This window comes from Typopeltis vanoorti, chromosome 14 (genome assembly GCF_054136105.1).
Source record: "Typopeltis vanoorti isolate ZY-2024b chromosome 14, IOZ_Tvanoo_1.0, whole genome shotgun sequence".
NCBI classification, from domain to species: domain Eukaryota; kingdom Metazoa; phylum Arthropoda; class Arachnida; order Uropygi; family Thelyphonidae; genus Typopeltis; species Typopeltis vanoorti.
This window is the reverse complement of record NC_143562.1, coordinates 60,175,801-60,198,654: the sequence shown is the minus strand read 5'-3', so window position 1 is coordinate 60,198,654 and position 22,854 is coordinate 60,175,801. Positions and strand designations below refer to the sequence as shown.

Below are 22,854 nucleotides of genomic sequence, written 5' to 3'. Positions count from 1 at the left end.
AAAGATGAACTTTCGCTACTCAGCAAAGGTTTAAACTTTGCCGTAGCACCCAGATCAATTAACAAACTAGATTTTATTTATAATATTGAAAGATGCTTAAGATTCATCCCAACTACCATAGTAGATAAAATTTGTTTAGAAACTGCTAACATTTTAAATGTAAATTATAAGAAAACAATAACGAGCAACTTATCGAAACACAAATTAACAGCGGTGAAATCATTAAAATCAAATCCAGACATCATAATTACTAGAGCCGATAAAGGCAGTGCCACAATTATTCTAAATCGAACCACATATTTAGAAAAAATGAATCTGATAGTCTTGGACAACAGTACCTACCAACTTGTTAAGTACAACACAACCAATAGAATAAAAAAGAAAACAGAGAAGCTACTTAAATCAGTCACTACATGGCCCGAAGATACAGTGAAAAAATTACTTCCACACTATGCTCGTTCTCCGAGAATTTACAGTCTACCAAAGATTCCTAAACAAAACACACCACTCCTGCTGATAGTCGAAGGTATAGATAGCCCTAATTATCACCTAGCCAAGAAATTAGCGTCAACACTCAAGGAGTTGGTAGGTCATTCCCCCCCTCCTATATCAGAAACACACAACACTTTATAAACATAATCAAAGACATTACATTAGAAAAAGATGATTTATTAATCAGTTTTGACGTCTCTGCCCTCTTCACAAATATCCCAATCAATGACACAATCCTTCTTTTTCAGGACAAATTCCCTCCCGATATCACGGCGCTCTTTGCACATGTATTACGTTCTGGTTATTTTGTGTGGCAAAACGCTTTCTGCCTACAAAAGAAGGCACAGCCATGGGTTTGCCATCCCCCCCCCCCCCCATTGCTAACTTTTATATAGAATATTTTGAGCATTGTGCACTAGATTCCTCTCCTTTAAAACCCAAAGTCTGGCTTAGATACATTGACGATGTTTTCACTATCTGACCCCATGGCTGCCAGACATTAGACACTTTCCTCAGCCACCTAAATAAACAACACTAACGCTAAAGATAAACTAGACTACAATAAAACTATAACCATTCCATACGTTAAAGGGACATCAGATAAAATAAACAGATTACTACAGAAATACAACCTTAAACCCACCTTTAAACCTCCTGCAAAATTAAAGAACTTACTCAATTCATCTAAAGACCCACTCCCTCTCCTGGCCGACCCTGGAGTATACTGTATTTATTGCACCTGTAATCTATCCTATATAGGGAAAACATGACGCACAATTCCTATCAGATAAAAGAAACATAAACAACACATTAAATATGATAACTATGGTGAAGCTGGCCTTTCTGATTATGCCCTGAACACTTTACATAGAACTGACTGGAAAAGCACCAGTTATTTACATCACACCAAAACATGTTATGAACATAAATTTAAGGAATACTATATGATTCTTATCAACCACCCTAATCTTAATAATGAAGCTGGCCTTTCTGATTATGCCCTGAACACTGGAAAATAAATTTAAGTTATTCCTTAAATTTACGTTCACACCATGTTTTGGTGTGATGTAAATTTAAGGAATACTGTGAGATTCTTGTCAACCACTCTAATCTTAACAATAATGATGGTCTAAAAATCCCAAGTATATGAAAGGCACATATTCTACCCACTTAACTTTTCCCCCTAAGAGTTAACTATAAATACAACCATAAGTAATCCAGAATCTTAAATCTAATATAACAATTATCATGTTAAATTAGGACAGCTTTGTTACTGTAAGAAAACTGTCTATGTGAAAGAATGTTTCTCTGATGTTATCTTAAATAGAATATAGCTTTGATGTAGTTTTTAATTAAGTAATTAATTTATTTTTTATTTGTATTTGTATTTTTTATTTATTTATTTAATTTTTTTAAATTAATTTATTTATTTCTATATTCTATTTTCACTAGAGGTCATTCCAGTAGACTAACCGTTGATCAAATCATTGTCTCTTTAGCATATTCGGTGAAATGTAATTCAGCTTATCTCTGTATATATGTATATACTCCAGATGATGACCTTAGTATGAAGGTTGAAACGTCAGGGAAATTAAAATAATTATTTATAGCATGGTTGTAGAGTCCATAATTTATCTAAAATTAATTCTGAAAGGGTCATACAGGATTTCAATTGATGGAATTTTTCAATTTATGGAAGGTGGATAAAGGAAAAAGTGGCCATCCTTCTAAGCTAAGAATGAATGCCGGTAAGAAGGGGTGAGGGCTAGATTTTGTAAACTGTTTTTATTTATTGTTATTTATATGCTTTTTATAAACTTGCTTAGTTGCTGCGCTTTTGTAATACCATTATTATTAATTTTATATTTTTCTTTCTTATTCTTACTATTGTGTACTTAGTTTATCTACCTTTCACACTATGAGTTTTATGCCTATGGATACTAGAAAATTTATTTGATAAAACTGCACCACCAGTATCTTTTAATTGGCATAAAACTCAGTAATACTGCTGGTTGATTTCTCTCTCTCTTTCTCTAACACAAATTCCTTCAGTAAAACTTTACACAAACAGTCGTGATCTATTGCACTTAATTATATGCTTCGGCTATCTTACGTGGTTTCCCGCTCTTAAGTGCGCGTTTATTTAGGAACAGTGCATTGTAAAATAAACAATCAGGCGGCACTCTATTGACATATAATTAAAACACATTTATTTACATTAAAAAAAACAAAGTACATTAAATAAGCGATAGGGAGATTACTCTCTATTTACCTATCCTTATATACTTTTGATATAAAGAAACAAACTTTCCCTTTTCAATATTAAATGACTATGCAATGTAATTACTCTGTTACTTCTCTGCTAAAAAAAATCAAATTGCCAAGACTAATTTACTCATAAAGAGATTAGCTAGCTATGGCAAGTTATCTTACAATTTATATTCCCGTTAACAACAAATCAGAGGACTCTCTTATAGATATTTCTTATTACTATTTCTTATCAGTCCATCAATGACATATCTCTTAGATTACAAAAAGAATGTACATAAAAGGACGTAATACATTACAGAGGCTCTTTGTCACAACACCTTTCAAAAGTCCTGCATCAAAGTCACTATAATTTTTCTTTCATCTCAGGCCTTAGGTTTCCGTCTGGAGAGTCTTGTTTAAGGGGACGTTTCATCAGAATATCAGTGGGTCTTGGACTGCAATCTTCCCGGTACTCAAAAGCTCAGGCAAGAAGTTTCAGCATACAGGCTTGAAGATCACTCTGCAGCTTTTGGCTTCGGTTGACTTCCCTCAGCACTAGGACATCTGACCGGCACTTGGAATCGGTTGTTCTCCCAATTTTTTCCTCTGGTGTGGGTTCACCGTAAAGTCTGGTCCTCTGGATCCGACTGCTTCTGGTTCTCCGCCGACTGCCTCTGGCTCTCTTCAGTGACAGCGCTTTGCCTCTCCTCTTAGTAACTGCGGCTTGTCTCCCTTCTTGATAACTGCGCCTCGCCTCTGCTCTCTCTCGGCAACTGGACCTCTCCTCTCTTCTGTCAGCAACTGAACCTCGCCTCTCCTCTCTCGGCAACTGGACCTGGACTCACCTCTTGGTGTTCAGCTCAGTCCCCTTTTATTTTCGCCTTCTCTGGACCTTGCACCAATGGTTGTAAACCCCGAAGAAATCGGCAGTTCTCCTTGATCTTTTTGTTAAGGCCGGCCTGTTTTTTCTTCTCCTCCGTGTACTCTTTTTTTCCTTGAAGCTGTTCATGCTCAGAGCTCGCAAATAACTTTCTCACACACTTAACCGTAAACAACTTTCTTGTGCTCTTATACATAGCTATTATACAAAGTTCCGATGGCAAAGCATTGCCTTTGTTTTTGACATTCTAGAAACTTTAGTTAAAACAGTAAATACAATCAATTCCCATAGGATTATTTACATTAAAATACATAGAGACAAACAAGGTTATTTTTGTAACAGTTCTCATGAGACTTGACCTCTGTAAAAATCGATGTAAAATGCTTTGGTATTTCTAAGCTACATCGCGTTTTAGAATTTTTCTCTCACAGGGTGATGCATGATTGGAATGGATTCCCATTGGATGTTTGTGAGTGCAAGCAGTGTGAATGAATTCAAGAATAAGTATGATAGCTGGTGCGTGTAGTATGTGGCCTCCCTCGATGAGTCCCTGACTCCCTGGAGGTCTCTCTTAATAATAATAATAAATAATAATTAGGAATGCAACTGACATGCAGTACTTGCAGAATGATATAAATAACTGGAATGTGAAAATGGCTGTCAGTTCACTGTTAATAAATGTAAAGTTATGCTATTTGGTGACACCAGATATCCAATGGCATATTTATTGGCATGATTATGCTAGAAGAAACAAACTGACCAGGATAGGGATCTTTGAGTTTTACTAGATAGGAGGTTGAAAATCAGGGACCATATAGCAAAGATACAACTCTGAGGATAATTGCAATTCTGAAATCAACACCTGCATATAAGAATAATGATTACAATTTTTTATATGGCCTGTAACAAGAGGTCAACCTCTTGTTACAGACCATATAAAAAATTGGCATCCCTTATCCACTCCACTAAAGACCAACCACTTCCCCTAGACCTACCTGGTGTATACCAGGTCCCTTGCAGCTGTAAACTGTCCTACTTTGGCCAAACAGGCAGGACAGCTAATATCAGAATTTCAGAACACAAGGACTACATCTGGTTTCACAAATACAGCCACTCCGGTCTTGCAAACCATGCTCTGGATACCCGCCATAGAATACGGTGGAAGAAAGCCACGATAATACAGCGTAGTAAATTCAAATACGAAAGGCTGTTCATGGAATCGGCCTCAGCTCTAAGAAACAATCCAAACCTCAACAAATTTGGTTGCATGAGACTGCCCCAAATTTGGGAAACCTACATCAGAAGACCTTCAGCCCAATCGGCCAAGAATATCAACATTGCCTGCTAGGGGGCACCATCAGGACTTTTAGGAGAAAGAATAGCTTCCTGCTTCGTTCCTCATTTACTATTTGTTGTGCTTGCGTGCATTTGAAAAACTATTCATAGAATTAGCTTCAGCCCTAAGAAACATGCAAACCTCAACAAATTTGGATGCACGAGACTGCCCCAAATTTGAGAGATGTACATCTTGAGAACTTCAGCCCAACGGCCAAGAATACCTAATATAGCCTGCTAGGGGGCACTATCAGGACTTTAGGAAAAACAGTAGTTTCCTTGCTTCGACCTCATTTGCTGTTTTTAGTGCCTGCATGCACATGTCTTAATCTTATGTTCCCATGAAGATGGCAATGTGACGTTGCCGAAAAATAGGAAGTATATATTAAAGTTTAAATTTAATTTATATTCCAGTATACATTATGAATTCCTTAAGTTATTTAGTAATCATGTGCAACCAATGTATAAGCCTTTCTATGAGAATATAAGAATAAGTAAGTCATTTTTCCTCTTATGTGGCTTTGATATGACTTCATCTGGACAGTGTTGTTACCACTGCTGAAATATAATTTTTTCATGTTTTAGTTAATAATGTTAGATTAACTCGTAGTAAGTAAACGTACTTTTTTGTTTAAGTACAATATTAAGTATGGCATCAGTATGGTGGGTGAGTTGAATTTATGTGATATTGTACAGTGCAGTGTATGTATGTGTGAGATTATTCCTTGTGAAAAAATTAAAGAATTTATGTAAGGAGAGTGAAACAGGTGAATGAATTTGTATTAAGTGTTTCGACAGTGAGAATGAAGTGAATGTTAGTAGAGCAGATAGTATTGATGATAAAATGGAAAATGATAATGTCAGAATTAATATTAAACATGCAGCGATGGAAATACAAGAGAACAAAATAGATAAATAAGGAAATAGTGCACTTGAATGTTATCTTTCACACGACAAAGCAGGAAATTGAAAAGTTGCAGAAGTACAAGAGATTAGCAGAGCTGAAAAGAGAAAGAAGCAGATGGTCTGAGGTAAAGATCAGGTCAGCAAACGAGAAAAACAGGTTAAGGAGAAAATTATATTCAGAGCTTATTGATTAGAGGAGTAGTTAATGAAAGTATAGTAAAATCATGTTTCCCTGGCAAAAAAATTAATGTCATGCCATCTGGGTGAAAAAAGCAAGGTGAATGAACTAGTTGGCGCTAATGATATGAGAGGTGAGTATTCTGTGAGGGAGGATGTGAAGGAGTTGTATGATGAAGCAAAAATGAAAAGCAAGAAGCTAAAAACTGTGATCTTCTGCCATTCTATGATAGAGGTGAATTGAGGAGGAGGGCATTAATAGCAAATGAATCAATGCACAGGTTGTGCAGAACGAATGATGTAGAGTTTGTGGACCTATGGCCTATGTTTGATGAAAAGAAGGATTCATATAAAGCTGATGAACTGTGTCTAAATGGTTTTGGTGGTAGGTGTCTAGAAAGAACTTTGTTCTCAAAGCATGCTGTAGTGCCAATTCAAAAAAACTTAAGCAATTAGGATGGATGCAGGTGAGAGAGAGAGAGAGAGTGTGTGTGTGTGTGTGTGTGTGTGTGTGTGTGTGTGTGTGTGTGTGTGTGTGTGTGTGTGTGTGTGTGTGTGAAGGCACCCATGAGGCAGGTGAGTGTGAGAATGACCATCGAGTGCAGAATGTAGTTTCTCAAGCCAAAATATTGAATAGGATAGTCAATTCAGGAAGTAAAGATGGTTGAGGCCTAAAAGGATGCTGCAGTTTCTATATATACTAATGCCAGAAATATCAGGAACAAGAGTTTTTGGCATTGGTTAGTGCAACCTCACCATAAAGTTAAACTTATAGGCATTAGTGAAACTTGGCTAACAGTGGTGAAGTAATTACAGGGATAGCATGTGATGGGTTTAGTATTTTCAGAGAAAATAGAGAAGATGGGATGGGAAAGAGGTACTGCTGATAATAGCAGATGAATTACGCCAAAAAGAATAGGAGATGGGTGGGAAGGCAGCTCATTTGAAATAGTCTAGTGTGAGATCAAGGCCAATAAAACAAAATATACAGTTGGCTGTTGCTATAGGCCAAGGGATTCCAGGGGTGATGTGGAAGACATACATCTGCAAATTAGTACAAGTACAGGTTGAGTGATTATTATGGATAGCTTCAACTATGGAGATATAGATTGGAAGGAAAGGGATCACATGGCAGGAAGGAAATGGAATTTATACACTCACTGAGAGATAATTACTCAAGGCAGCATATGATGGATGAGACTTGAGGTGCAAGAGTATTGGACCTGCTCTTGCGATTAGAAGGGTTATTCATAACTGTGGCCACATTGCTCAAGACTGGGGGGAGGGGGGGTGACCATGCAGTCTTGACTTTGGAGATTGTAAAATATGGTTAAAATAAATTTGTGTATTTTGTCTTCTAGTTTTTCTTTCTCCTCTGCTTTTTTTATTTTTATGTTGAGCCCATACACGAGAAGTTGGTTAATCAACCTATAATACATTAGTACCATGTATGGGTAGTGGGTTGAGAAAGGAGAAACTTGTTTACATTTGATTTATAAGCCTCTATATTGCATTCCTTGGGAAACACATAAGAGGAAAGACTTTTGTTAAATTGTGAATGAAACTATGTTGTGTAATTTAATTTTTTCATTCACATTTAACATTGCTTACTATGTATTAATCATAATTTGTATAAAAATTATTTATTGTTCCTTAATTAAGGATTACTATTTATATATTTATTCTAAACTTAACCTACTACTAATTTATTAAATAATAATATGTGTAGAAATTTATGATAACTAAAATATATATGTAAAGTAACGAAAAGTGTTATTATAAATAATTGTATAAGTAATGAAAGAGCTGATTAAGTAGCTCAAATGTTCTGTTTATTCTTATTTGTAAAAATGTAACGTTATGTAATCACTTATGTAGTAGTAGAGCGTTGTATTACATTAGTGAAATGTTTGCGTTCATGCGTTGTCATGGAGACACATGAAATAAACAAGCACGAGTCGAAGAGTACGTGACCTGGGAACCAAGAAGGAGAAGGAAGAGAGGGGGCAAAAAGGAATTTTTAATGAGAGAAAAAGGGGAGAGTTTTGCAGAGCCTGAAGGAAGGTAGAATACAAGCAAGAAAGTGAAAGAAAATTATAAATTCTTTAGGGCAGAAATTCAAGAGCATAGTGTTTAGAAGAAGCAAAAAAAATGTAGTGAAACTTATACCCAGCTGCAAGTGAAATCAGCTGTTGTTATAGAGGAAAATTGATGTCGTAATCGGATAAATAAAGAACTGGACATTCAATGGGAAATTCTGATTAGTTCCAGATAGTCTAGGATTACGTCTTAATTCTATGTTGCCCTGAGAAGAATTATAATGAACTTAACTAGTTGCAGAAAAGTAAACAAGGAAGGATATCAGTACCTTATTGCTGTTGTTTAGAGTAGTGAAGTGCGATTAACAGTAGTTCAGTTAAAGCGTTGGAGAATTTTATTTAATGTGTTCCGCTAGCTCAAATAAGTTAATTCATAAGTGTGCTCACAATATATTGATGTATTGAAGATTGTATCTGGTAAGAGTAGTCATACATGTTTATTTATTCTAACATTCACTATAGCGTATCTTCGAAGTTCAAGGTCCGAAATAAGATTGCTTGGAATATTGTCTACCTTGATTAGTGCCTGCTGTGAATATAAACATTAAGTACAACTGATAGATATGTGCAGACTGATCAAACGAGAAGTTTTTTTGATTTATTAACTTGAGTTAAGAAAACTTGTAATTTTGAAGCTGTGAATTGTATGTTAAAGTTTAGAACATTGAATTGGAATGAGTGACTTAGCAAGTTGTATTAAGTTATTTGTATTGTTTCATTTAAAAGTAGAATTCTTGTATTTGTTATATATCATATATTAAATGTTTTATTTTGTTAATCCAAATATTGTGTTTGCCTGAACTCCCTTTTATTGCACCGTTCATAAAAAAATTCGAATCTTGCGGGTGCCCCAAGTAGAATAATAAATAATTCGGCCTAATGAGAAGACTGCTAACTTAATTAAGAATTGATCCTACTGTTTTATATAGACTAATCTAAAAATAGGGTGCCGCAGTATAATTATAAATTTCCCTACTTTTGGATCGGTGATCAATTTGCAATTAGTTGTTTTATTAATAAGAGTGACTTGAAACAAAATGGCAAATTAGAACACAACATGAAAATAGAACGTCACGACACTTTCACAATACAGCAGTAGCAGGGATTCTGCTTTTGCCAACTCTGTAGAAATGTTATCTATTCCTGAGGATTTGTTGTTCCTGAATGAATTTACTATATTGCTAAATGCATGACTTGATGGTAGCTTTGCACATTCATCTTCTGCAATAGTAACTGGTATAGAATTTTAAGTTGCAGAAGTAATGTTCAATGTTCTTATTCAGTAATTAATGAAAATATTCTCTCTATCTTATTTTTATTATTTTTTGTTTGTTTGTTAGCATATTCCCTTGTCCGTATATCTAGCCCAGGCTTATATCCTCCTTTAATTTGCTTAATTATGTTATATGCTTGTCTAAGATCACCCCTGTTCTTCATTTCTTGTTCTGGTGTCATCGGAAATTTTATTTTTGTTTATTATTATTATTATTACTTATTTCCTTTTATTTGATGGTGGCAATCACTGTTAATTGGTAATTAAATTCATTATTAAGTATTAATTTATTATCAAGTTAATCAGTTAATTATTATAAATTATTAAATCATTGAAAATTTAAGTGTTATTGCAAATTATAGGCCATTAATATTTGATTTGAATGTAGTTACTAGTGTTGCACAATGGGAGTATTTAAAAATGTAAATCCCCCCCCCCCCCCACACACACACTAGTATTTGTTAAATTCAAGAATATATTTCTTTATTCAGAAAAGTAAAATAAAGTCATTGTTAGCAATTACAGTTCTCCAACTTAGTTCCTTTCTTTTTATTTTAATCAATTCTGTGTTAAAAGTTTAGTGCTAGTATTTCATGGTGTATAATTTTACATATTTCACTTTAACAGAAGAAGTTGCAAGTAATTTGGGACAAAACTCAACTCTGATCAAAAGGCTTGTGCAGTGGTGTGCAGTGGATGATCATCCAGGGGTTAAAGGTAAGGAAACTGAACCTTAGTATAGGCAACTCTCAGTATAGTATAGTGAACCTATATGGACTAAGGGAATAGTTTATTACAGTGAAAGGTTTGCAGTTATGAGTTTTCTTTAGAATAGCATTAATGCTATATGACTTTCTAGTAGTTGCTTATATATAATGATCATAAATAAAGGAAATGTATATTCATACAAGGTATTTGAAATACCTTGTATGAGTATACATGCCTCAGACATTAAGTAAACTTGTGGTGTAGGTTGCCTTATTAGACAAGTATTAGTTGTAGTTCTTGGAATCCTGAAAGCTGTAAGCTGTACTGTATATTTATTTTTTATAGGGCCTTGCTTTTTACGCAGGCAGTTTTGTGGAAATGGTCCATGTCTGTACTAGTAGGATAAAGATCCTTCCACAATTGAAGCTTACATATGGCCAATTTAAAGTTCACAGTGCTACTGTGTGTACTTTTGCTGGCAAAGTACTTTTAACTTCACTGTTAGAAACACCTGTTGGATGAGCGGAAATTTAGATCATTGCATAGCCAGACTCATCTTGCTAGTCATGGTTCCTTTTAAAGATCAATGAAAGTTTATCCTCCAGTGACACTTCATCTGATGAGATGAAGTGTGCATAGATATCCATTATATCTATGTGTATATGGATATCTGTTAATAACAAAATTTACTGTTTCCATTTACAGCACAGAAGTAAACAAAGATGAATATTATAATCAAATATTTTATCTAACATCTTACAATAATTGAGGCATTCTCAAGGATAAATATAACAAGATAAACAAACAAAATCAGAGAAAATAAATAGTTAATTTATTGAACTTGCTAGTATTTTGCTGGATTTCCAAACAGCATCCTTAGAGCATATGCGGTATACACATATATCTCCAAGATAAATAATTGTAGAAACAGTTCACATTGTAAGTAACATAGGAACTAACATACTAACACGGCATGCTCTAGGGGGCCGGATAAAAATAAAGTTAATTCAGAAAATTCATGGTAAATGTGGTCTTAGAATGATAGCCTCTCAGTTCAGGCTATTTTTTCAATTTTTCATGGAAAGGAAAAGTACATAAACAACTAGATGGGCTGCTGTGGGTTCCACTCTTCCTCACCCCTTGCCAGTTTTTGCATGGCATTTCTAAAGAAATCAGAAATTCAACATAGCTACAGAAGCAGTTTCACAATGCTATGTAGATGATATGTTTACTATTTGGTCTCATGGCCAGACATATTAGATACATTTTTAGTGCACTTGAATAGCTAACATCCAAAAATACACTTCACTATAGAAAAAGAAACTAACCATCTCCCTTTACTAGATACACTGGTTACACAACTACCAAATGGTTCATTATCCTTTTCTCTTTATAGGAACCCCCCCTCTCACACACACACACACACACACACACACACACACACACACACACACACACACACACACACACACACTCTCACTCACTCACTCACTCACTCATAAGCAAAAGTACTTAAGCAATCATACCATCACCCATTCCAACAGTATGGCATCCTCAAAACACTTACAGCCTGCTGGGCTATTTATTCAAATATAAGTTCAATAAAGATAGTTTCTGATACCACTTTACTCCAGTCCTAAAGACACTTTCAGGTGCAAACTTTGTTTGCACACACTTGGATAAAGGATTAAACTAAATTTATTAAAGATAGTTTCATTACATAAAGGTTGCTCCAAGACAAAAGTAGCAAATTACAGATCTGTTATCATCTCTGGAGTGGTGGTTAAAGTATTGGTACAGTTAGTTGAAAGTAAATTTCAGGAATGGGTGGATAGGAATATGATACTCTATAGGGACCAGCATGGCTTTTTAAAAAGGAGTAATTTAATGCCTCAGTAATTTATTCACATTTTATAGTAAGGTGACAGTGGAATTGGATAAAGAAAGTAGTTACGCTATGATATTGCTAGACTTTGCAAAGGCAGTTGACAGATTCATTAAATTAAAGATGCCAAGAAATTATATTCTTGGTTTAATCCAAGTGTAACTAAAGTTTGCGCCTGAAGTATTTTCAGGACAGGGCAACTCGTATATAGAAGCTCATGACTTCGCATCACTTGCATTAGTATCCCAGATGCTCAGTCATAGGTCGTATGCGATCATAGTGTGTATTCTCAAATCGTCTACTCAACTCGGTCCCCCCTCCCTCAAGATTAAATCCTGAGTGCACTACTGATGTTCTGTGATTGTATTCAGATACTTATCTTGTTATTTATCCTTTAGAATGTTTTAGTTACTTTAAACAAAATATTGGATTAAAATAGTAATCCATTATTAATATTTTATTAATAATGGATTAATATTTTTTACTTTTGTATTGTTAATAAACTATTAAAGTTCTTTATTACATGTATAACCAACACAATACACAATAAATCTGAATAAGTATACATAAGTTCACTGATATCCTAGTTGAACTTCTTTAACATGCCATACCATGAAAAACTAATCCTAAAATGAATTTAATAACATTATTAGTATGTTTAGTGTATTGTATACATATTATATCTAAGTGCTAATGGCATGGCTTCCAAGAACTTGATGGTCATTCGTGCTATTCCAGATGCATTTCTCAACAACTTAAATTTAAGTTGATTGTCATCCATAAAAACAGATGATATTATTAAATTGCTTCATAATGTGAATATTGCAGTCATTCTGATTGAATGGTAGAGAATAATACATGTGTCACATTTATTTTATTTTGATTCACATTGTCTTATACTACACTGACTTTTGGTATTAAACAAAGGCAAATTCTTAAATGACTCACCTCTGCAGTAACCATTGACAATTTGCAGGCAAATGTATAGTGCACTGTTTGAGTTCAGATCTTTGATAATTTAAAAAAATAAATGCATAAAATAGCTCAGATGTTTTTCTTGTTCTGCAGATTTGCTTTCACCTTGCAACTGAGGTTTCAATGCTCCTGCTTATTTTTTTTATTGTCTTCTTATTCTGATTTTCATACCAGATTTGTTATCACAGTTATTATTTAATCACTATCAACATTGACTATGTCATTGTTGACATAGTTGACATGTATTCATTCTGCTTCAGGATACAAGAGTGTACAGATGATTTGAGATTGGAAGTGACTATTGCTTAGTGCTGAACGGGATAAAAATGGATCTTACATTGAAAAGAACGTATGTAAGAAACTTTTAAAAATAATTAAAGTTGAGCAGCTTTTGCTGGTAAACTATAGACTCGACTATACAAACATTATTGAAGAAAATTTGAAGCAGTTTTCAAAACAAGAATCAAACCTTTGAGTCTCAGTGGCAAACCTGTGAAGAAGACATTAATTGATTCTGCTAGGGAGGTATGTGGTGAAGTTATCTATAAGGATAACAAAATAAGAACTCCATGGTGCGTTCTTAAAGAAGCAGTTCTGCAAAAGAAGAAAGCATACCAAAAGTTCCTAGTAAATAAGATGGCAGATGCTCTAAAAGAATACAGAGAAAAATGTAAGAGAGCTAAGTTATGTGTAAAAGTATCTAAACAAAAGTCATGGTAAGAATATAGAAAATAAATGCCAGGAAGGCAGCAAAATGGTATGGAAGCTATTGAAAAAGTTTAGAAATAGAGGAAAGAGTATCGTAAAAGGAATCAAAAATGATAACGTAATGAAAACTGCAGACAAGAATATCCTAGATGTTTGGAGTAATTACTTAGAAAGACTGTTTAATGAAGCAAGTAATGACAGAACCATACTAGAATATTTTCAAGAGCAATGCAAATCATTACTTGAGGTAGAAAAAGCCATCAAAAACTTGGAATGCAGAAAGGCAGCTGGAGCTGAAGATATCTGACCAGAAATGCTTAAGTGTGTAAGTATAGAGGTTTAGCAATGGCAACACTGTATATGCTGTATTCAGAAGGTGATATTCCAGATGATTGAAGTAGAGTTCTAATAGTTCTCATCTGTGAAAAAAGCTGAATGTGAGAATTACAGAAGAATTCTCTACTAAGTGTTCAGGTAAAATTTATGTAAGCATACTTGAAAAGAGGTTGAAAAAGATTGTGGAAGAGAAACTTAGAGCAGAACAAGTTGGGTTCAGGCCAAATAAAGGTTGTTAGGATCAGGTTTTCACTTGACAACAAATAGTTGAAAAATCATGGGAATATGGCAAGGTGCCCAGAGAAAGGCTTTTCAAACACTACAGTTACATGAGTAAATGGACCATTATACAGAGTAATAGATAGTCTGTATGTTAAATATCATTTAATGACTTAATTCCGAGATAATAGAGAAACAAGTAAATTTAATATACATCTAGAAACTGAGTCAATCTGCTTACCAATATATATATATATATCATCATCAAATTCCTGACATGTACTCTCAAGGGGGTGTACAGGATATGATAGTACTACATGAAAAACTTATATCGCCACTAACTTCCTATAATTTTCCTCCAAATCAATCTGTTACTTGTAAAGACTCCAACATTATCAGATCTTATAATTTTGTCTTCTAAGGCACTTTTTACTGTATCAATCCACTGATATCTACTGTATCAATCCACCATGGGAAGTGGTAAAGGAGTGTTTGAGGGAGGTAATGGCTGACTGCATACCTAGAGTCTGGAGAGTAAATCAAGTGGGAGTTAAATGGATGAATAACACCATTAAGCTTGAGCTGCAAAAAAAGAAACAATTGTAGAGGGAATTTAAGAAGAAAGGTGGCCTGCAGGCACACAAACAGTACAAAGCTATATATATATGTGTGTGTGCCAGAAGAGTAACTAGTGGTAAGAAAAGCAAAAGCAGATTATGAAAGGAAATTAGAAATGCAAGCTAAAGAGAATCCCAAACAGTTCTTTCGATAGGCTGTAAGTAAAAGAAAAAATGTATATGGCAGAATGATTTTAAGGAATGCTGATGGTAGGGAGGTAACTGAATCAGTCGAAATAATAGAATTACTAAGCAAACACTTTGCAAGAGTATATTATCCAGGCGATGATATTAAAGGAATGAGAGAACCAATGGCTTATACAGGAATTGAGGTGAATGAAATGGAGGTGAATTGTATATTACAGAACCTTAATGTGAATACTTCTGTGGGATTGGATGGTATTCCAGCTCAAGTCTTACGTGAAGCAGCAAAGGAATTGTCAGTGCCCTTGACCATATTGTTTAATTTAAGTTTCAGCTCTAGGTTAGACCCGAGGGGATGGAAAGAGGGGGAAAATAGTTCTGTTGCCTAAAAGAGACTCCAAGACTGCTGTTACAAATTACTGACCGATCAGCATATCAGGAGTCGTTGTCAAGGTATTGGAGAAATTAGTCAAGAGCAAAATGCAGGAATGGATAGATGGAAATGGGATACTCTATGAGGGAACAGCATGGTTTTGTGAAGGGTAGATCATGCCTCGTAACTTGCTCACATTTTATAATAGAGTGAATAGGCTAAATTGTATGAAGGTAATGGGTTTACAGTGATACTTCTGGACTTTGCTAAGGCCTTGACAGGATACCACATGGAATTCTAATCAGTTGCAGCACATGGGGATGGATAGGAGGGTGGTTGAGGAGAGATATTAGAGAGTAGTTTATTCAAGTCCAAAAGAAGGTCTGTGACTAGTGGTGTGTTGCAGGGTTTTGTTCTTGGACCACTGCTATTTAATTTGTTCATTAATGATATAGGAAAGGATCTGTTCATTTATTTGCCAATGATGCAAAGTTGGGTAGAGCAATAGTGAATACACATGATGTCAGAATTTTGCAGAATGATTTGGATAGATTGGAAAAGGAGAATGGATTATGGTTTAATGTGGAAAAGTGAAGCTTTTAGTGAGGATGGCAAATTTAATCTGGAAATAGACAACAGAGTAAGAAAAGCTGGTATGGTGGGTAGCTAGCTGAAGAAATTTATATTGAATAGGAGAAAAACTAGCAGTACTCAAGACACTGTTCATAGTTCTGAGCGTTATGTTAGAAATAAAGCATTAGATCAAATCTACAGAACACAATGAGGGTTCTGAAAAATTAGGGGAGTGAACAGATGGCATCAATTGCAGAATCATATTAAAAATGAAGATGTGTTTGATACCTTCCCTAGAGGAAAACACGTGCCTAGAAAATCGATTCATTCAAAAGTGCCTTAGAAGCACAAAATATTAGATATGACAATATTGGAGTGCTCGCAAGTAATGGACTAATTCAGAGGAAATTGATAGGAGATTAATAATAAATGTAAATTTAATCATATCATAACATTGATAAATGATAAATAACTTTGCATCATGGTGCATTGTGCTGATGAAAGATGATTTTTTTCTTCTGTTGTCATAGTAGCCTGAACACCCCTTGTATATATACATATCTGGAAATTGAGGATGATGATTCAAATAATCCTGAGGACTTGCACTTAACTTGTTCAAGAGTATAATATCATCTGCATAAAGCGAAGAGCTAAGTAGGATATCTTCAATTTTGATATCAGGTTTGATGCCACTTCCCTTCATGGTATGATCCATATAGATAATATGCATCCTATTCTTATACCTAGTTTTTTTGTAAACCATTTGCCTTCTTTAGGGGAGTGAAGTAATCTGTTGACTTATATATGCTATACGAGGGTGGGCTGAGAAGTTCTCATCCTAACAATGAAAAAACGAATTTATAATTTAAAAATTATTTTTATTTTTCAACATAATCTCCCTTAAGACAAATACATTTATTCCAGCGATGCTCCAGCGCCATTATCCCGTCCCTGTAGTGGTTCTCAGTAAGATCTGCAAAATACCCCTCTACAGCTGCAATCACCTCTTGATTCAAAGAAAAATGCTGACCAGCGAGGAAAAGTTTTAGTTTTGAGAAGAGATAGAAGTCAGAGGGAGCCAAATCTGGGGAATTGGGTGGATGTTCCAACAGTTCATAGTGCAGATCCCTTAATTTTCCCATTGCCAAAACACCTTTGTGGGCAGATGCATTGTGCTGATGAAAGATGATTTTTTTCTTCTGCAAACTGGGTCTTTTCTCTTGAATTTTTTTTTTGTCTAGTCTGGTTAAAAGATTGGAATAATATTCCCCAGTTATTGTTTTACCCTTTTCAAGATAATTAATAAACAAAATGCCTTTGGCATCCCAAAACACTGATGCCATGACCTTTCCTGCTGATGGAACTGACATTGTCTTCTTTGGCGCTGAACAACCGGCTTCTGTCCACTGTTTTGACTGCTGTTTGTATTCTGGTGTGTAATGGTGAATCCAAGTCTCAACCATAGAATTAAATCGATGTGCAAAATCAGTTTTATTCCTGTTAAAATGCTCCAAGCACTGTTCAGAGATGTTCATGTGAATGCGTTTTTGATCTGCTGCGAGCAAGTGCAGCACCCATCTTACGGAAAGCTTTTTCATATGCAATTCTTTATGCAAAATATATCCCGCACATTCTTTTGAAGTGCCTATAATCTGAGCAATTTCACACACTTTGGCTCGCCAGTCATCCAATATCATATCGTGCACTTGATCAATGATTTCTGGTGATGTTACACTTTTTGGACGTCCTTCACATGGATCATCTTCAAGGTTGTCTCCAAGAAAGAAAGAATTGGAAATAAGAAAGAAGTGGAGACAACGGAGGTGTCATGTAAAAGCTACAAAAGCTAACTGGGGGTGTCCTGTCTGTTGAGACTTAAATGCTTAAGGGGGGAGGACATCATGTTGGAGGTTTAATGGAATATTTACAGCTAGGAAAGGATTAAAAACTAATTTTAATGCTTCCAATATTTCTTCTCAGTCAGTGAGACATCTTCAAGGATTACAACTAACTCTTGTAACATACTACTCAAATACAACACAATACTAAGTGAAACACGTGGGTGACTCTAAGTTCTATCTGGGTCATGCACCCTCTATGGGCATTTGTAGGCAGCCTAGGATGTAAAGTGGGCCCTCTGATAATTAATGTTTCCCAAATTTTGGGAAGCTTTATGCAACTGTATTTATTTAAATTCAGTTGAGTTCCGAGTGCTGCTGCAGATTCTAAAAACAGTCTTTCTTTTTTGAATTTAGTATGGTGGAGCATGGTGGTTTTCCTCCAGGAGATCCTGTGGGTTGTATTCACAACAGGGTCTGCAAGGCCAAATTGACTTTAATCATGATTGCAGATGTATGGTTTATGTTCTTCTAAACGGATGGTTGTTGATCTATCCGTCTGTCTGGCAGCTGACAAAAAAAGGAAATGCTGGTCCTTGTCAGAGATCAGAACAAAACCAACAGAGGAGGGAATGATAAATGTGTGCTGGAATTCTGCTCATGATATGGACTGGTCATTACTAACACCACATGTCAACATGGTGTTAATGATATTATTTATTCTGGTTCAGAATACAAGTATATAAGGGATTTGAAATAGTAAGATCACCATTTAGTTAGGAGAAGAATAAAAATGAATCCCATACAAAAGAAAACATGTAGGAAAATTTTAAAAAGAATCAAAGTCAAACAGTTTTTGGAGCTGAACTGTATCCTCAAATAAATAAATATATTATTGCACAAAAAATTAAAAGCTTGAAAACAAGAACAAAACCATGGAGACTCCGTTGTAGATGTAAAGAAAACATTGACTGATTCAGCCAAAAGAGGCATGTGGTGAAGATGTCTGCAAGAACAGAAAAATCAGAATTCCATGGTGGACTCCATAAAGTTAAAGAGGCAGTCCTGGAAAAGAAGAAGAAAGCAAAGATTTGCATAAAGGTGAATAAATAAAACTCATGGGAAGACTGGTGAGAACATAATAGATAACTATCAGGAAAGTAGCAAAATGTTCTGGAGGCTGTTTTTAAAAAAGCTCAGAAATGGAAAAAGGAATTAGAGATGATAAAGGTGATATAAAGAATGAAGATATGTTCTGGATTCCTGGAGTCATTATTTTAAAAGATTATTAAGTGAAACAAACAGTGGCAGAAAATATATCAACACTTGAGGAAGAGAAAGCTAAGATCAGATTTTCTCTAAGATAAACCATTGAATCATGGAAACATAACAAAGATTTGCATTTAAGTATGTTGAAAGTTCTTCTGCTGTCATACTATAAATTAAAGATGCCAAGAAATTATATTCTTGGTTTAATCCTTTATCAAAGTGCAAGCAAACAAAGTTTGCACATGAAGTAACTTCATGACTGGGCAACTCATATACAGGGGGTCCTCGAGTTACGTCGGAGATCCGTTCCTGCAGACCGACGTAAGGCGATTTTCAATGCAAATCGGAATTACCATAGCCTAAGTTACTTACCTAACCTAAAACACAACACCCTAAAGTCATACGTATATATCAAGAAACAGAACTAGGCTATAGAAAAATGAAAGGGAGAACATAATTACTGTATAGTACAGAAAAATAACAAAAATGAAACTGTAATAAAAAAACAAACATAAAAATGAGAACAATCCCCAAAATGACAAATGAAACTGTACATTTTGTACAGGTGATTAACAAAAAACAAAAATAAAAACAATTCTTTACCTTTTATCCTGTGGTTGGCTTGCACACTGGAAGGGGCGTTGCAAGGAGGGAGAGACTGACTTAATGGAAGGAGGAGGCTGGAGAGTCAGGACAGGCTGCAGAAGGTGCAGGTGCAACTGAAGAAGATGGAGAGGCTGGAAGTGGAATTGAAGAGACAATTGAGGTACCAGCACCTGCTGCAGGCCTCTCTACCTTCGTGAAAAAAACGTTCAAGGCTAGTCTGGAATGATACCATCCTCTTCTCCTCGTATATCTCCTTATAACACTGCAGGCAATCCATAACCCCTCGGAAGACCTTTGTGTACCTAGTAGTGTTGTGATCTGCAGCCTTAAACTTGGCCAGCCCATCCTCAATGAGGGCAAAACCTTCTGCCAAGCCCTTGGTGGTGAATCTCCTGGGTTCAGGGGTTGGAACTGTTTCCTCCTCCTCAATCAGCTGCTTCTCTAACTGAATGAGTTCTTCTGCTTAATAATTTTTTCACTTAATGACAACTCCTCCCAATGAGATGCCAGAAGCTCTGTGACATCTTTGGCCTCCACTTCCAAATTCATCTGCTTCCCCAGGGCAACAACCTTCTCTGTGACAGCCTCCTCAACTGTCTCCTCATAGCCATGGAAATCATTCACAAACTGGGGACACAGTTTTTTCCCACACACCATTCAAATTTGTCTGCTTCACTTCATCCCAAGCATGCTCAATGTTTTTTATAGTATTATAAATGCTTAACAATTTCCAAAAGTCTTTGAGGGTTAAGTTCCTGTCTTTTTTCAGTTGCCCTGAAAGCCATAACAAATGTCCTGCAGAGGTAGTAGGCCTTAAAGGAAGCAATAACATCCTAGTCCATAGGCTGCAAAAGGGCTGTGGTGTTTGGTGGAAGGTAAACCACCTTAACATTTAGGGTGAAAGTCATCCAAGTGGGCAGAGTGACCAGGGGCATTGTCTAGCACTAACAATGCCTTAAAGGGCATTGTTAGTGCTTTGTCCTCGAAGATTTGAAATGTCACCCATGCCTTCTTGTTGGACCTCCAGATGACAGGCAGTTGACCCTTCCAAATGCCGTTTAGTGCCCTTGGATTTTCAGCCTGATAGACCAACAAGGGCTTCAGTTTTAAGTTGCCAGCAGCATTAGCCCCAAGAAGTAAAGTCAGTCTCTCCTTACCAGCTTTATGGCCTGGTGCTGCCTTCTCCTCGTTGGCGATATAGGTACGATTAGGCATACGTTTCCAAAATAGGCCTGTCTCATCCACATTAAACACTTGTTGAGCACTGTAGCCCCCCCCCCTCCCTTATTATCTCAGCCAACCCCTCAGGAAACTCACCAGCTGCTTTATCATCACCACTAGCAGCTTCACCTTGCACCTTAAGGTTATGTAAATTACCCTGAGCCTTAAACAGCATAAACCAACCTTTACTAACATTAAACTCTTCACCTGCACTCATTTCCCCCTTTCACTTTTCAATGCCTCAAACAATCTTTTTGCCTTTTCTTGAATTAACATGAGGCTAATTGGGATACAGCGTTGATGTTGGTCTTCCAGCCAAAGAACAAGAAGCCTTTCCATCTCAATCATGAGCCTGCTATGTTTTTTCATAATCACAGTCGATTTCATGGGTGCCAATCCTTTCATGTGTTCAAGGATGCGAACTTTATCCTTGATAATAGTCCCGACTGTGGTACGACTTAAGTTCAACGCACAGCCAATGTTCGTTGCCGTTTCTCCCTTTTTTGTCCTTTTAATAATGTCTAATTTCACTTCTAATATAATGGCTTTCCTTTTCTTCGACACACTGCCATCAGAAGAGTCTGCCTTCCATTTGGGAGCCATATTGAAGGGTAAAAAGTCACAAAAAAAACACAAAAGTGAGAGAGCTGATGTAAACAAAGCACGTGGTACCCAAAGAATGTATGCTGGGACCCAAGCGACGCCACCTCTCCCAAACAAACGGTGCGTAACAGCGTATTCTTCCGCCACGCTCACAAACAAGTCCGCCCATGATGTTTGAATTTTACATCATGCTGCTTCGAGTCGAAATTTATTTTTTGAATTATTTATATGGGATTACTGCCGTAAAGTCGAAACGATGCATGTTGAGGACCCCCTGTGTAGAGGCTAGTGACTTTACATCACTTGCCTTAGTATCCAATAATGTAAACCACATATCCTTACAAACATGTATAATGCTATTCATTATACATGGGATGGGTCACTACCCAGACTGGTTTCAACCTTTATTGAGGTCTCATCAGTGGGAGCCAGACTCAGAAATAATATCAAGGTTGAAGTAATGCAGAAGTCATGTTTGCTTACACTTGGATAAAGGATTAAACTAAAGAATATAATTTCTTGGCATCTTTATAGTATAACCAAGTGGAAAATCTTTCAACATCTATCTCTAATTCAGAGTATTTTAGTAATAGGGTGCAACACCATTTCGCTACTTGTACATGAAAATTCGACTTCTGCATTACTTCAACCTTGGTATCACTTCTGGGTCTGGCTGCTGATGGCACCTCAATAAAGGTCAAAACCAGTCTGGGTAGTGCCCCTTCTCCATGTATAATGCCTAGCATTATACATGTCCATAAGGATATGTGGTTTGCATTATGGGATACTAAGGCAAGTGATGTGAAGTCATTAGCCTCTATATAAGAGTTGTGAAGTTACTTTATGCTCAAACCTTGTTTCCTTACACTTGGATAAAAGATTAAACCAAGAATATAATTTCTTGGCATCTTTAATTTATTGCATTTAAGTAGTGATGCAACCTGAGTAGATGATATTCAACCAGAAATGCTCAAATATGGAGGTATAAAAGTTTTAATGGCTGCACTGTGTAATTCAGAAGGTCAAATTCCAAATGACTGGAGGTACTCTTATAGTTCTCATCTATTAAAAGGGAAATAAAATGAAATGTAAGAATTTCAGCGGTACTAAATGAGTGTTTAGGTAAGATTCAACCAGGAGTTGAGAAAAGGGTAAGAAAAATCGTGGAAGCAAAACTTGTAGAAGAAATGGGTTAAGAAAAGGGTGACATAAAGGGTAAGAAAAATTGAGTAAAAGACAAACTTGTAGAAGAAAAGCTAGGTTCAGGCCAAATAAGAGTTGCTAAGATGACATTATTTTCACTCTGAGACAAATTCTTGAGAAACCATAAAAATATATGTATTTAACTTTTATAGATCTGTAAAAGT

The 22,854-nt window shown here is 35.8% G+C and overlaps 1 protein-coding gene across 1 annotated transcript in view; it reads left to right on the top strand.

Moving 5' to 3' along the window:
* Positions 1–22,854, top strand: part of LOC150099524 (rap1 GTPase-GDP dissociation stimulator 1-like) — a 252,559-nt gene that overhangs the window by 192,699 nt on the left and 37,006 nt on the right. The window contains exon 10 of the mRNA XM_090403451.1: positions 10,040–10,129. Coding sequence (XP_090259577.1) covers positions 10,040–10,129 — 90 coding nt within the window. The remainder of the gene's footprint in view (positions 1–10,039; positions 10,130–22,854) is intronic.